Source organism: Amblyraja radiata, chromosome 23 (genome assembly GCF_010909765.2).
Source record: "Amblyraja radiata isolate CabotCenter1 chromosome 23, sAmbRad1.1.pri, whole genome shotgun sequence".
NCBI lineage: Eukaryota > Metazoa > Chordata > Chondrichthyes > Rajiformes > Rajidae > Amblyraja > Amblyraja radiata.
Window position 1 is genome coordinate 4951941 of NC_045978.1, and position 16222 is coordinate 4968162.

Consider the following 16222-nt stretch of genomic DNA (forward strand, 5'->3'; position numbering starts at 1 on the left):
GCATAATTCTAATCCTATCACTTATGACCTTATGATCTTCTGACTGAAGATTATTGCCCAGAAAAATATCTCCTGGAACTTATGAACTTAAGTGTCTTAATTCCTTTCAATTAATCAATGTCCAAATAAATCCTGAGGAGCCACTTTTTTTCTTTTTTTTTGTCCTTGCCAACAGTCTGTGGAACTATTTAGTGGTGAAAGTATTTGTTGTCCTGCTCTTGAGTGTTGCTTCAAACTCCAGCACAGGCGCACCAGGGGCCTGGGCGGGTTAATTATGCGTAATGTATGGAGATGTATGCGCGGAATATGTTAATGTCCGGGGTTAATGAGGTTCCCAGCATGCCGCGCGGCCGCAGTGCCAGTCGGGATGCAGCCCGGGTCCAAGATGGCAGCGGCGGCGGGAGCGGCACCGTCCGCCCCGGGCTCGGCCTCGGCCTCGTCGGCGACAACGGCAGCAGGAGCGCCCGCGCCGTCCGGCGGCCCCACCCTCACCGGCACGCTGAACAAGAAGAAGAAGCCGTTCCTCGGCATGCCCGCGCCGCTCGGCTACGTGCCCGGCTTGGGCAGAGGGTGAGTGGCTGGTGGCTGGCGCCGAGCATGAAGTGGGTGGGGGTGTGTGAGAGAGAGAGAGGCGGCGCCCCCGCCCCCCCCCCTCCTCCTTCTCCACCCCCCCCCCCCCCCCTCCTCCTTCTCCACCCCCCCTCCTTCTCCCCCCCCCTTCTCCCCCCTTCCTGCTCCTTCTCCTCCCCCTCCTCCTCCTTCCCCCCCTCCCCTCCTTCCCCCCCTCCTCCTCCCCCCTCCTCCTCCTCCACCCCCCTCCTCCTTCTCCTTCCCCCCTCCTCCTCCTTCCCCCCTCCTTCTCCACCCCCCTCCTCCTTCTCCCCCTCCTCCTTCTCCCCCCCCCCCAAGGGGTATAGAGTAGGGCCCTCATGGGGTAAAGAGTAGGGCCCCCCCAAGAGGTAATGGGTAGGGCCCCCATGAGGGAGCGAGGCGGGCACCTGGGAGGGGTAGTGACGGGCCCAGGGAGGAGGTAGGGAAAGCCCCCTCCCCCAGCGGTAGAGATTAAGGTCCCTGAGTGGTAAAGAGACAGCCCCTGGGAGGGAGACGGATGGGCCCCCGAGGGATGGGCTATGGGAGGTGGGGTGGGTTGACTGCAGGGGGAGCCCCCGGGGAGACTCTAGGTCCAGTTGAAGATCCAAACACACACACCACGAATGGCATTTACAATACTGTTACATAGGCACATCCGTATACAGCGAATGGAGGGATATAGATCATGTGCATGCGGTTAATAGTTGGTCTTGGCATCATGTAGGAAAAAAGGGATGCTGGTTTACACAAAAGGACACAGTGCCGGAGTAACTCATCTGGTCAGGCAGCATCCCTGGAGGACATGGATAAGGGACCCTTCTTCAGTCTTGGCGTCATGTTTGGAACAGACATTATGGGCCGAATAACGTGTTCCTGTGCAGTACATGACTTGCTCTGAATGCAACTGAATGTAGATGTTGGTTTACAAAAAAGTGTGGAATAACTCTGTGGATCATGCAGCCTCTTTGGAAGGAATGAAATTGAGAATTCCAATGGTTTGGAACCCTTCAGACTAATCTTAGTCAGTCTCCCCTCTGTTTCATAATTAAGACACTTCAAGCTGTCATCTTACCTTCATCGACTTGTTCAATTTTCCCAGTCATATGTCACTGACAGGATGCTTCATTGGTTGTGTTGACATGTGAACAGCATCCTATATTAAACTTGTCACAGGGATTGGAGACTTGTTGGAATAAAAGGCAGACCACAGAACTGCAGACGCTATTTTATGTATAAAAATCAGAATGCTCAAACTCTGCAGGTCAGGCAGCATCTGTGGAGGGAGTGGACAGGTGACGTTTGGGGTCTAACATGTCACTATCCACGTGTTGAGTTTGTGAAATGAATGTGGCCAGAGTCAGCTTTATAGTTCCCTGGCTTGAGTCCAAAGACAGTCGCCCCATAATCGGTCAGGCCATTTTCTCGGGTAAAAAAATACAAATGAGCACTTTCTTGGGCAGTTCCTTAGGATTGAAGATAACTTGTGTCCACTCCATTTTTCTGAGTTCTGAGTATCTAATCAGGCTAATGTGGGAACCCAGATTCTTCCACCGATGGCAGAAAGTGAGTAAATGAGTCATATGTGAGGTAGTCTGTTCCTTCCAATGCTTACAAGGGCTTTGTGATCCTCGTCGATAGATTTTTGAGATTCTCAATACCCTCCTGCAAACTGCTCCTCCACTTTACAACACAACAACTGGCCCTTCAGCCTACTATATCTGTGCCAGACAGGATGCCAAAATAAACTAATCCCTTCTGCCAGCACGTAAACGGTATCACTCCATGCATGCATATTTGTGTGGCCCTTTAAAAGCCTCTTAAATGTCACTCGTAAAATCTGCTGTCAATCTATGCCACTCATAATATTTAAAACTTATATCACGTTGCCCCTCTACCGCAGAGAAAACAATGCAAGTTTGTCCAACCTCTCCTTATAACTAATACACTCCAAACCAGTTTTAAATCCAAACTACCAAATCACAGTGGATACCAAATTACAGTAGATCCCATACATCTTACACCTCCTGGATTAGTCTACCATGAGGGATCATGTCTACGTGGATTTTTAGTAAGTAATTTGACAATATTGACTGCCCTAACCTCAAATCACCTTTGTCGCCTCCTCAGAAATCTTAATCAGGTTTGTAAGATGTGACCTGCCCCATGCAAAGCTATGCTGACTGTCCCTAATTGACCTGTTGTCTACCAAATGAAATTAAGTCTTCTTCCATAGCTTCCCAACTGCTGATTGGAGGATCATTGCCGCCAATTTTGTGAATTATCTCTATTTTCCTTCTGGGACAAAAGCACAATGTTGGCACCATTCCACTCCTCCAGGACCTTGCCTGTGGCTTAAGAGGGTACAGAGGCCTTCATTCAGGTCCCATCAATCTCTCGCTTCCCTCAATAAACTGGGATAGATACCATCAGACCCTGGGGACTTATGCACCTTAATGTTCTTCATGAGATCCAGCACCATCTCCTTCATTATCTCAAAATGCCTGACCTATTAGTATACCCCACACTGATCTCTCTCGCCCTTCCATGTTTTTCTCCTTGGTGAATGTGATGCAGAATATTTGTTTAGCACCCTGCCTGCCTACATCCTCTGACGACAAGCATAAATCCCCTCTTTTATCCTCGGGTGATACTACTCTCTCCCTTGTTACCGCCTTGATTTTAACATATGTATAAAAAGCCTTGAGATTCTCTTTAATCTGACTTGCTGCTAACATATCATGTTCTCTTCTGGCCCTCCTATTTCCCTGCTTGAGTTTCTCATGCTTTCTTTATATTCATCAAAGGCCCTGTCTGATTTCTTCCCAAACCTTACATGTGCTCCCTTTTCCTCTCTGCTCAAAATGACAGCCTCCTGCGTCATCCAAGGTTCCCTTACCTTGCCATCCGTGTCCCTCTTGGTCACTGGGACATGCCAGTTCTGAGCTCTGACCAGTTGGTCTTTAAAGGGCTCCTGTCAGATGTATACTTGTCCAACAACTACTCCCAATTTACTTTCCTTATCTCCTACCTAATAATCCTGTAATTTGCCCTCCCCTAATTTAGTACTAGGACCCCCAGGTCCAGACCTATCCTCTTTCACAACCAAAGGAGTTGAGGTCACTCGTCTCATTTATATGCCATCCACTTGGCCAGGCTCATTTTCCAGTGCAAGGTCCAGTATTCACCTTCTTGTAGAACTATTCACACACTGTTTCAAGCATCCCTCTTGGACACACCCAACAAATTCTGCCCTAACCTCTGTAAAAAACAGAACCTGTTTGATAATTTAGAATGGCTTGTCCTTTACATTTCATATTTAAAATTATTTCTGTTGTGTTTAAGGACCTCAATTAAAGGATCACACTTTATCCGCATAATTTATAAGGCATTGCAAACCAAATTTATGCAACCTGTCTTCAAGTGATCTCTTTAACATCTGTCATTTTGAACCTTTGCTGTCCTCCCTCCAAGGTCGATTTATCCTTGAAGATGTAGGGGGTGGGAGAATACTTAAGCAGTTTATTACAGCCTTAGAAGAATAACATGAGCAATTTTGGAGCCATTTGAAGCATTTTGGTTGAAAGATTTTGAAGCATTTTGGTTGAAAAATCTTGTGTTTTTGTTAAATTGTAAATGAGTGAAAATGGCCCACGTTACAAATGGCCCCATCCTAAAGCAATCTTGTTAATTTGATAAATAGTCATGTAGACTTTATTCTTGGTTTGCCTGGAGCATTGGGGAAATATATCTAATATATGTTCTCATTAATAATGGTGCTCCATTAGTACATTACTTTCAGGGATCCCACATAAAGTAAATGCGAGGCAAATAATTACTAATAAATGGTTGGATCCTTAGAATTTTAATAAGGGATCTCAAAAGAGTGATACATGGTCCACTTAACCACCATGTGGTTCTTCTTCTTGCGTATGGCTATCACAGCCTAAAGTTGTAGGACAACTTGTTCTATTTGATTGTGCACGCCAGGTTGATTGCATTCGTCGAAACAGGGCGGACCACGTGAAGGTTGCAATCTCCCACCCCACCACCATGTGGTCAGAGCCTGCAACAATAACTTTACTGCATAATTTGCACATTAGCTGTTAATATAAAACAAAAACAGCAAAGGAATGGAATGTAGTTTGTGCATGAGAGATATTTTGTTTACATCTAGATGCACGTGAACATGAAAAACTGTTGATACACAAAAATGCTGGAGAAACTCAGCGGGTGCAGCAGCATCTATGGAGCGAAGGAAATAGGCAACGTTTTGGGCCGAAACCCTTCTTCAGACTTCAGAAAAATTGTTGCCTGGGCACAGAAAGCTAGCAACATTTAGTTTGATATCATTGCTTGTGTGTAGGTTTATTATTGTCACATGTAGGAGGAGGAGGAGCCATCTTGGTGAACGGCTGCTAGCAGCAGCCGTCCGTCTTAAATTCGTTTTTTTTTAGTTTTTAGTGAGTCCTGTTTTTTTGTTTGTAGGGGATATGGTCTTTTAATTGTGGGGGGGTAGGTGTTACTTTATTTATAGGTCCCTACCTGGTCGGTGTGGCAGCCTTTTTTCCGGGCTGCCCGTCGACCCGTCGTCGTGGCCTACCAGCGGGCTTGGAGCGCCGTTTCTTGGCGGGAACCACCCAGCACCTCGGCCTGCGTGGCGGCACTGCATTGGAGCGCTGGAGCGGAGCGGAGCGGAGCGGGCGATGCCTTGCCTGGGTCGCCGCGCTGGAGCTCTGGCGAGCTGGATCGCCGTGAGCAACATCTCCGGGCTGCGGGTTTGCGGAGCGGAGAGGCGGCGTGCGTAGAGGCGGCAAGGCGGCAGTGAGGAGAGCGGTCGCCGACTTTTTCATCTGGAGCCTAGGAGCGCCAAACCGACGCGGCCTTGTCGGCTTCGGCAGCCGCGGGCTCCAACCAAGAAGCGGCCGTTCCAAGTGGCCCAGCCGCCGAAAGGACTCTCCCGACGCCGGGGCAAGACCACCCGGTGAGAACGGCCAGGGACATCGGGCCTCCGTAGAGGCAATTGCGGTGGCCCCAATAGGCCTGACTTTGGGGTGAACAAGGGGTGGGGACTGGACATTGTGCCTTCCTCCACAGTGCTATCCACTGTGGGGGGATGATTTTTTTTTTGTCTAACTGTAGTCTTGTAGGTCTGTGTCCAAGATGGCTGCCGTGAAGGGAGAGTGGACGCTGGCACGAATTGGTTGCCGCTGCTCTCTCTTCACACTGTGTTTTTGATTTTCTGTTTTTGGATTGAATTCTGTTTTTAATTTGTGTCATTGTGATGTCTTTAATTACTTGTTTTACTCCGATTATATGTTTTTATTCCGATTACTATGTAAGGTGTCCTTGAGATTTTGTATGAAAGGTGCCCATTAAATATAAAATTTATTATTATTATTATTATTATGTACTGAGGTACAGTGAAAGGCTTTGTTTTTGCATGCTCTCCAAACAGATCAGATATTATACATAAATACAATCAAGTCTAGTACAATAGATAGAAAAAGGGTAAGATACAGAATGCAGAATATGGTCTTCAGCTATATAAAGCTTCAGTTCCCTAGACAAACTCGCCTTGCGTTAAGTCTAAATGTTGAAATGTAGCATGTTGCTTAACCTGAAAAACGTTTACCAGCACGACAGAATTTGAATATATTTAAATATTGATGAATATGTGTTCAGATTTCTCATTTCTCACATGAAAAGTTGAAACATAATTGCAATGCAAAGTTTTCTATCAAAAGATAAAACTTTAATTGCTGATCAGAACAGTTAAAAAAAAGTTAACATATTCTTTACACAGAGTGGTGTAACATAGAAAACATAGAAACATAGAAAATAGGTGCAGGAGTAGGCCATTTGGTCCTTCGAGCCTGCACCGCCAATCAATATGATCATGGCTGATCATCCAATTCAGTATCCTGTACCTGCCTTCTCTCCCTGATCCCTTTAGCCACAAGGGCCACATCTAACTCCCTCTTAAATATATGCCTGGAAAGTCTTGCCTCAGGGGTGGTGGAGGAGGCAGTTACGATAGTGACATTCATGAGGCTTTTAGACCGGCTCTTGGATATGCAGGGACAGGAGGGATATGATCAAGTGCGGGAAGTTTTGTTTAAATTGTCATCCTGTTTGGTACAGATATTGTGGGTCTAAAGGCTTGTTTCTGTTCTGTTCTATGTTCTAGTTGGGAATATTTAAATACAATATTTTTTATTCTATGTTCATATTGACAACTACCATCAATTATAAACTAAAGCTTTTATTATTTCAGTAACTACACTTTGTACACACACATGGTAAGATTTCCCCTTCAGGGACAAAAAAGCTGATATTTGATTTGATTGATATAATTTAATCGCCACACAACCAAGGTCGGTGGTATTTGGGTTGCCAGCAGCGGTACAGTAATAAAGAACACAACCACAATATGAACTATAACTATAAAATAGACAGGATAATACAAATACTTAATCACTTCATTCCCTGCTTGTTAATTAAATCTTGTACTTGATTAGTGCCACTGGTTTCACAACCCGTTCGGATATTGGACCTGCGCGAGATGCCAATGACCCAGTTGATGATCGGCATGCTCCCCCTGGGAAAAGAACTGTCGGCGATCAAATGAAAAAGAATCAAGCAGATGATGACGATGAAGATTTGAATGACACCAATTATGATGAGGTACTAACAGCTCATTTGTATACACACGAAAAAAAGAAAATATTTTTGTCCCAGATTAAAAGTGAACATATGGGTAGTACAACCAGATGCTCCATATTGCATGTGAGGGTATTTGGAGGTATATGCCTTGCATTCTACAGTTTTATTTAGCTTTATTATCTTTGTTTAAAATTGCCACTCATATCTTTTACACATGGTGATGATAAAAGATTTTTCGCACTGGAGGCCTGTGACTAGTGGTGTGCATCAGGAATCTGTGCTGGGCAAATGATTTGGATGGGAATGTAGAAGGTATGATTAGTAAGTTTGCAGATGACCCAACATGTGGTAATGTAGATAGCATAGATGGTTATCAAAAATCACAGCACGATCTGTATCATTTGGGCCAATGGGCTGAGGAATGGTTAATGGAGTTTAACGCAGATAAGTGCGAGGTGTTGCATTTTGTGACGTCGAACCAGGCAGGAGCATCAGTGTGAATGGCAAGGACACGGGGAGTGACGTGGAACAGAGGGATCTTGGCATATAGATACATTGTTCCTTGAATGTGGTGTCAGAGGTAGATAGGGTAGTTAAGAAGGCTCTTGGTAGTTTGGCCTTCATCAGTCAGGTTATTGAGTATAGATGTTGGGATGATGTATTGCAATTGTACAAGATTTTGGCAAGGCCACATTTGGAGTATTGTGTTCAGTTTTGGTCACCCTGCTATTGGAAGGATCTTAAGCTGGAAAGTGCAGAGAAAAATGATGAGGATGTTGCCAAGACTTAAAGGTCTGAGCTATTGGGAGAGGTTGGGCAGGTTACAACTTTATTTCTTGGTGTGCAGGAGGCTGAGGGCTGAACTTAGGGAGGTGTACAAGATCACGAGGGGAATAGATGGGGTGAATGCACAGCCTTTTACCCAGAGTTGGGAATCAAGAACCAGAGGGCATAGGTTTAAGGTGAGAGGGGAAATATTTATTAAGAACCTGAGGGACAACTTTTTCACATAGACGTTGGTGGGCATACAGAACAAGCTGCCAGTGGAGGTAGTGGAGGCAATTACAATAACAGCATTTAAGACATTTTGACAGGTACATGGATAGGAAAGGTTTAGAAGGATATTGGCCAAATGCGGGCAGGTGAGACTAGTGTAGATGGGGCATCTTGGTCGGCATGGGCAAGCTGGGCTGAAGGGCCTGTTTTTGTGCTGTATGACTCCATGACGTTCTTTATGATGAAACAGGCCATTCAACCATGCTGGCGTTCTGTCTTTATAAGGCTCTTCAATTCACCTACTACTTTCTTCCTTGTTTGCTCGCGCTTACTTCACCTGAAATTTATCAATGCTTCTTGACATAACTATTCCATGGGAATGGTTCTATGCTAAATATGTTAGTGAATGTTTTGTAAGAACGATCCCTAATTTTAGATTTCACGTGGAACGATGTTTAATTCATCACAAATATACATTCTCATATTCCCCATCCGATAGCACCTTCATCAAAATAATTACAGAGATTTGAAGGGGCTTTAGGAACAAGCTATAAATGCTGACCATTCTAGTGGGTCCCCACACTCCATGAAGTTATGAGGTACCGCCAGAACTTTAACAGTGTCCTTTGTAAAACGACACCAATTTGCGGTGTCATCTGCAAATGTTTGAAATAGTGGTTCTTATTTCTGAGTTAAAATTAAATGATAACAATATTGTTAGCAACACCTATCTATATACAGCTGCATCTTGCTTCCTTTACTAGGCCAGGTATGAAGATTACATTAAACATCTTTTGGCATTCCTCACCTGAATTTTTACTGGTTCACACTCAACTTGCCTCAATTCTATTCATGTCCCTTAACAACACACACCCTCCAACTTTAGCCATGAGGTTATTAACCGAATCCAGGGGTTTTGAGCATCCGAGGCTATCAGGAGGCATAAGGTAGTGACTTTGCTACCATGCAATGCTGTTTTTCTGCAAATTATATCGAACCAATTGAGCATATTTTCTATTTTTCAACATTTGCAGTGTTTAGCTCTTAAGTTAGCTTAGAACTTCTATGACACTCCTTTTACTTTTTCTATTATTTCTCAAGGAATTTAATAAGGCTGATCAAATGTGGCCTTTCCCTTTAGAATGAATAGTTGTAATGGAAATCAATATAAAGAACATCTTTGGGTAAAGATTCCATTCAACATCACTGATGTGTCCAGCTGGAGATTTTGTCCACTGGCACGCATTATTAATGTTCTGCTTATCTATGATTGATAGTTTGGGGATACTGAAATAATTTTATTTTTAAGTTTAACGGATATGCTGGAAGTTTATTCTCAAGTGGACCATATGAAAAGGATGATGAAGAAGCTGATGCAATCTATGCTGCACTGGACAAGAGAATGGATGAAAGACGAAAAGATAGAAGGTATGAAAATTACATATGCATGTAGTACAGAAGTAGGCCACTCAGCCCATCTAGTTCATGCTGGGACATTTGCCCACTGAAGTCTCATCCCATTCTTCCGCATAGTGGCATTGTACTCGCTAATGGTTACTTCATTGAATAATTTTTTTAACCCTATTCTCTACGGCTCGTCTACACCCGTTTGCATCAGACTCACGAGCCGCTATATGATTCTTCTAAATTTCCTATTTGATTATTTAATGACAATTTAAAAAAAACAGGAGTCGGTGTTGTGTTTCGGCTGTTGTAATAACTGAAGCCTTACACCATGATAAAGGTCCAAAGACTTTATTAATGACATAGCATATATAACTTCAAACCAGCACGTCTTTCTAATTCTAAAGGGAACAGGCAGGGAGGACTACTGTAAAAGCAAGTGGGCGTAACTACCAAAGCATGACTCATAACATGAGTGACACTGATCTACATCCTCCCTCTTAAAGAATCAATAACATGACAAACCCATTAACAAAGTAAGGCATGCATAGCAATTGATAATAAACTGGAGGAAAGTCAAACATATCCTTGTATCCCACTTCTGACACCATGTTGTGTTTCGGCTGTTGGAATAACAGGCCTTACAGCATGATAAAGGTCCAAAGACATGATTAACGACATAGCATATATAATGTCATACTAGCACATCTTTCTAATTCTAAAGGGAACAGGCAGGGAGGACCACTGTAAAAGCAAGTGGGCGTAACTACCAAAGCATGACTCGTAACATGAACGACACTGATCTGCAGTCGGCCAGTTGGTCTCTTAAACCTGCTCCGTAATTCAAGATCACAGCCAGCCCAATCTTGAGTTCAATATCACTTTTCTCCTCCCTCCCCATATTCCTTGACTCACGTAAAGTTTAAATGTCTGTCACTGTCTGCCTTAAATATATGTAGTCAATGACTCTGCCTCCTAACTCTTGGGTAGAGAATTCCAAAGATTCACAACACTCAGTGGGGAAAAAACAATCCTTCCAATATCCATCATAAGATGCCAATCTAGTAAATGCACCAGCATTGATTCCTCTACTTGTCTTCATGCTCAAGGAATATCCTTTGTTGGCCAATCATCCTCTTAGGGTTCATCCATACTCACTGGGTTGGTAAAACCTAATTTCTGTTAGATTTGTAAGCCTCTCTTTGCACTTTATCCAGTGGCATTGTAATATAGAATGTTTGGCACGGCTGGTCTGGTAATTTATGTACTGCTTGAGATAAAAGTTCCGTTCTTGGTTCGCTTTCCACGTGTCTTTGCACTTGTTTGTTGGTTTGTGTTTGTTCTTCACCCCATTTAGTGTTAATATGTGGTAATATTCTTTTTTAGGACAAAACTCAACACAGAGGTTAAAATATGAGTTGTTAATTTTTAGTGAATTTTTGCAGTCTCCGTCAGTATTGACTTATGTTTCCCTTGGAAAAACAACACAAATGTCTGCAAATTTGGAAATTGTTTTTGTTACAAATTTTAAACAGTAACAATCCCTGCAATGATCCTTAATGAAGTCTACTTGCAGCTTCTACTCTGACTACTGCCATATTTGAATCGGGTGTTGCATTTCAATATGATAAAGTGCATGTGTCCATTGCATGTTTTCAATGGGCTATATAATTGGAACTGCTTAAGAGTATAAATTATAGCTGATTTCGCATGATATGGAACAAGGGATATTGTTGTATGTTAATCCAGATATGTGCTTGCTCTAACTTGATTTTATACTTCAGCTTTGGGTAATGGATATCATATGGATGCTCACGAGAATACTTTACAGAAATATGATAGATGAAGCATAATTTCACGGTTTTATCAAATATTTATTTCTATTTCGCAGAAGTATACTGTGGTACATATCTAATGCAAATTTCTGCCTACCACTTAATATCTGATTAAGATTGTACTGACTTTCATTAATTAAAACTGAGTCCTATGTTATAGTTTCATCTGTAAGCTATAGTGCAATTCATTCAAAAATGATGAGTAATTATAGCAAATGTTTGGGTGGCGCAGTGGTAAAGTTGCTAACATGCAGCGCGAGAGCCCCGGGGTTGATCCTGACTTTGGGTGCTATCTGTGCAGAGTTTGTACGCTCTCTCTGTGACCATGTAGGGTTTCTCAGATTGCTCCGGATTCCTCCCCCACACCAAAGAAGTGTAGGTTTGTAGGTTGACACAAAATGCTGGAGTAACTCAGCGGGGACAGGCAGCATCTCTGGAGAGAAGGAATGGGTGAAGCTTCGGGTCGAGACCCTTCTTCAGACTTCAGATCATGCCGAAGAAGGGTCTCGACCTGAGACGCCACCCATTCCTTCTCCAGAGATGCTGCCTGTCCTGCTGAGTTACTCCAGCATTTTGTCTACCTTTGATTTAAACCAGAATCTGCAGTTCCTTCCGACACAGGTTTGTAGGATGATTGGCTTCAGTAAAATTGTAAATTGTCCCTAGGGTGTAGGATAGTGCTAGTGTATGGGGTGATCGCTGGTCGGCACGGATGTTGGTGGGCCGAAGGGCCGGTTTCCCCGCTGTATCTCTCAAGTCTAATTTTTCCTCTGCCATAGCTGACATTAAGGGGTAATATATATCAGCCAATTAAGCTACCTCTTTGAAAATGTGCAAAGAAAGTGGCATACCCAAAGGATGCCCATAGGGCCACAGAGAGAGTGTGCAAACTCCACACAGCTACACAGCTCTGGATCATATCTGAGGCAGCAGGTCCAATGGCTGGACCACAATGTCACCATTGCGTCCACTCAAGCACTTTTTGTGACAAATTACTGAGTGAAAACATCATCAAGAAACACAGCATTTATTGCTATCCCATAATGAAAGGAGTTGAAAATGCAATTAATGTCAAGAGCAGCAAATTAATAAAATTACGGTTGAAATGAAGTGCCTTTTTCTCTAAGCTATAGCAAGGAGGTGCAAACCATCCAGCAAATTGTTGCAATTTGTCATTTGCACGCTATCCTGCAACATTGCTGACCTGTTAGTCCTGGAGTAATTGCCTGCATCTTTCACATGCCACTTTAGCAGTGGATTTTACCATTATACACTTTAATTTGCTGTTCCAGCACAATGTTTGCTGCGGACAACAGGGAGAGAGAGATTTGTATCAGTTTTATTTTTGGATGGAAAAAGATATATTGAGCACGTGTTTGTCCCACTCCTGTTATCAATGGTTCAATGGATATTTATTGTCATATATCCAATTAAACATTACATAGTGAAATTCATTTTACATATGATGTTGGCACCACCATAGATTGCACCTCGCCATGTGTTATAACAGATCAAGAGATCAATTTTCAAACTTCAACTAACATCAATGCAATTTAATCCCTTGGAAGGGATTAAAAAGGCTCCCTTCTGGAGTAACTCAGCGAATCAGGCTGAGCACCCCAGGAGAACATGGATTGGTGACGTTTTGGGTCGGGAGCACCATCAGACTCGTTTCCCCATGTTCTCCAGGGATGCTACCTGACCTGCTGACCTACTCCAGTACTTTTTTATTGTAAACCAGCATATGCAGTTCATTGTTTCTAAACAAGCATGGCCGGCTGAATTCCTCCAGCAGTTTCTATTTTGTTCTTCATTGTGTTTCCTTCTTACAACATTAATCATTGTGAAGGAGTAATTAATAATAGTACCTCGTGGTGGGGGTGGGGGGGGGAGGAGGCTAAATAATGGTTGCAATGGACCAGCTTTGTTTAGTGCTTAAACGTTGAAAATCTTGGTCCTTGGTATTTAATGTATGAGTTAAATCAATTGGTACCTGTATAATTGCTTCTAAATCTAATTAATTTAACCAGATGCTGTAAAGTCATTTAAGACATCTTTGCAACATTTTATTGTAATGACCTCTTGTATTATACCGCTTTGGGTTTAAAGTTAATTTATAATCATTTAAAAACATGAACTAAAATAAAATCATCCGTATTCCATCAGCTGAGAATCCCCAATTAATGAGTTGTGTCTGCACTCTTATCCTAGCTGAATGGATGGATTTTTAAAATCCAAAACATTAACATCAGCAAAGTTACTGTGGTCATCCATGAATGATCATATTATGTTTTAGTGCTTACCATAATGGCAAACAATGTTATATACATTTGCTCCGAATCTCTATACGTTTGTATTCTATGGGTATATTCTGCGCCTCCTTGCTATTATCAGCAGATGTATTATGTTATATAAAAGGTTTCTCATGAAAATAGCTGTAGTGTAAGTTTAAATTAAGTTTTTTTTGGATGCTAATTACTTTTTAAGTTGGTTCCAAAACTTAGTTGAAAAATCTATTCAATGTTATGAATTGAAGGTATTTTCTATTTGCCTGTGTTTTTAATATAAAATTATTCTCCCTTTCCAAGGGAGCAGCGCGAGAAGGAAGAAATTGAGAAGTACCGTATGGAGCGTCCAAAAATCCAGCAGCAGTTTTCTGATCTAAAGGTAGTTATTTTGCCTTTTAGGATAAAGCTGCATCCCTAATGCTATTTTCTCCACATTATCTCTTTACTTAATTCTAAGAGTCTGGCTAATTCCTGCATGATTTGTGATCTGGTTCCACTACGCGGGCACATAGTTCACTAGCTTTTGGCCCCGCACTGGGTGATGTGGCTGCAAATGGGAGCCAAGTAAAGTACAGATAATGTGGACCCGTGTACTATTCCTTTATCGCAATGTGTGCAAGGTTCTGTTTTCTGTTACGTTTTAATTTTAAAGTAAGTTTGACTGGAGCAGAGCGACTGGCATTCATCACTTAAATGGCAGGAATCCCGCAACTTTGCGTGTGTTGTCAAATTTGTTGTGTTAATGAGCCAGGATAGCTCCAAGCAAGTAAGAATTTCATTAATCCATTCCTGGTGCATCTGGCAATTAAACGCTCTCGGCTCTCTTGAAACGCTCTGATGTTTGCAATCTCTCCAGAGGAAACTTTCCGAAGTTACAGAAGAAGAATGGCTGAGTATTCCTGAAGTTGGTGATGCTCGTAACAAACGTCAGAGGAACCCTCGCTATGAGAAGCTGACACCCGTACCAGACAGCTTCTTTGCCAAACATTTGCAAACTGGAGAACAACACACCAGTGTGGACCCCAGACAAACAGTCAGTATTACTTGATATCTATCACCCAAATATTTAATCTATTCCACCCCCTGAATGTGACCCCCTGAAAATTGCAGCGTCCTCACAATTATCTTTGACTTGGACCACCAGATGGCAGTGTATCTTTGCCAATTTTAAGTATTAATTGTGTTATCTGTTAGTGGCACAGAGCAAACATCGACAACAAATTGAACTCTTGTACCTCTTCATGGTTTAATAGCCAGGAATACAAATAATTTGTACATGCTTAGTGTTGGATCTGGTTTACTTAACAGTAAGGTAGTCATAAAGCACAGAAACAGACCATTTGTCCCAACTTGTCCATACCACCAAGATGCCTCGTAAGCGAGTCCCATTTGCCCACATTTGGCCCATCTGCTTGAATAGCCTGAAAGATATAGTATGGAAACAAGCCCTTTGGCCCACCAAATTCACACCAGCCATCTGTCACCCATTCACACCAGTTCTGTTATCTCATTTTTTTTCATCCACTCCCTGCACACTAGAGGCAATTTACAGCTACTATTTACAATCAACCTACAAACCTGCACTACTTTGGGATGTGGGAGGAAACCAGAGCACCTACTAAACCTTTCCTATTCATGTACCTGTCCATGTATATTTTAAAATGCATTCAATGTGATCATGGCTGATCATCCGCAATCAGTACCCCGCTCCTGCTTTCTCTCCATATCCCTTAACTCCGCTATCCCTAAGAGCTCTATCTAACTCCCTCTTGAAAGCATCCACAGAACCAGCCTCCACTGCCCTCTGAGGCAGAGAATGCCACACGCTCACAACTCAGTGTGAAAACGTTTTTCCTCATTGGGTTCCTTATTAACCATGAATCTGCCCATTTCTGCCTTGAAAATACCCAATGACTTGGCCTCCACCACCATCTGTGGCAACAGATTCACCACCCTCTGACTAATGGAATTCCTCATCTCCTTTCTAAAGGCATGTCCATTTATTCTCCAACTCTCTGCGTTTCTCAGGGATGCTGCCTGCCCTGCTGAGTTACTTTAGCGTTTAGCGTCTTCCCTTGTCAATGAGCTGCTGAGTTTGTTTTCTGATTTTCAGCAAAGGTTTGTGAATTTAAAAGAAAAGAAATGTAATCAGTTGCCATGAAAGCAAATGCTATGCATTCTAATTTAATTTTGGCATTGTGGCATAATTAAGAGGGTTTATATTTTTTCCTATTATGAGTCACTTAATCCGGAGCAATGTTTAATATGATTAATGTTTTTGCAGCAATTTTCTGGATTGACATCGCCATATTCCAGTGGCTTGAATAGCCCTTACCCAGGCGGGACAACACCTGGATCAGGAGAGTTGGACATGAGGAAAATCGGTCAAGCCCGAAACACCCTGATGGATATGAGATTGAGTCAAGTACGTTGATAGCAATATGG

At 42.7% G+C, this 16222-nt stretch overlaps 1 protein-coding gene across 1 annotated transcript in view; it reads left to right on the top strand.

Moving 5' to 3' along the window:
- The first annotated feature begins 365 nt into the window (after positions 1 to 365).
- prpf6 (pre-mRNA processing factor 6) overlaps positions 366 to 16222 on the top strand; it is a 44684-nt gene continuing 28827 nt past the window's right edge. The window contains exons 1-6 of the mRNA XM_033041411.1: positions 366 to 570; positions 7110 to 7275; positions 9560 to 9678; positions 14078 to 14156; positions 14634 to 14810; positions 16062 to 16202. Of these exons, the coding sequence (XP_032897302.1) occupies positions 368 to 570; positions 7110 to 7275; positions 9560 to 9678; positions 14078 to 14156; positions 14634 to 14810; positions 16062 to 16202 (885 nt within the window). The 5' untranslated portion in view covers positions 366 to 367. The remainder of the gene's footprint in view (positions 571 to 7109; positions 7276 to 9559; positions 9679 to 14077; positions 14157 to 14633; positions 14811 to 16061; positions 16203 to 16222) is intronic.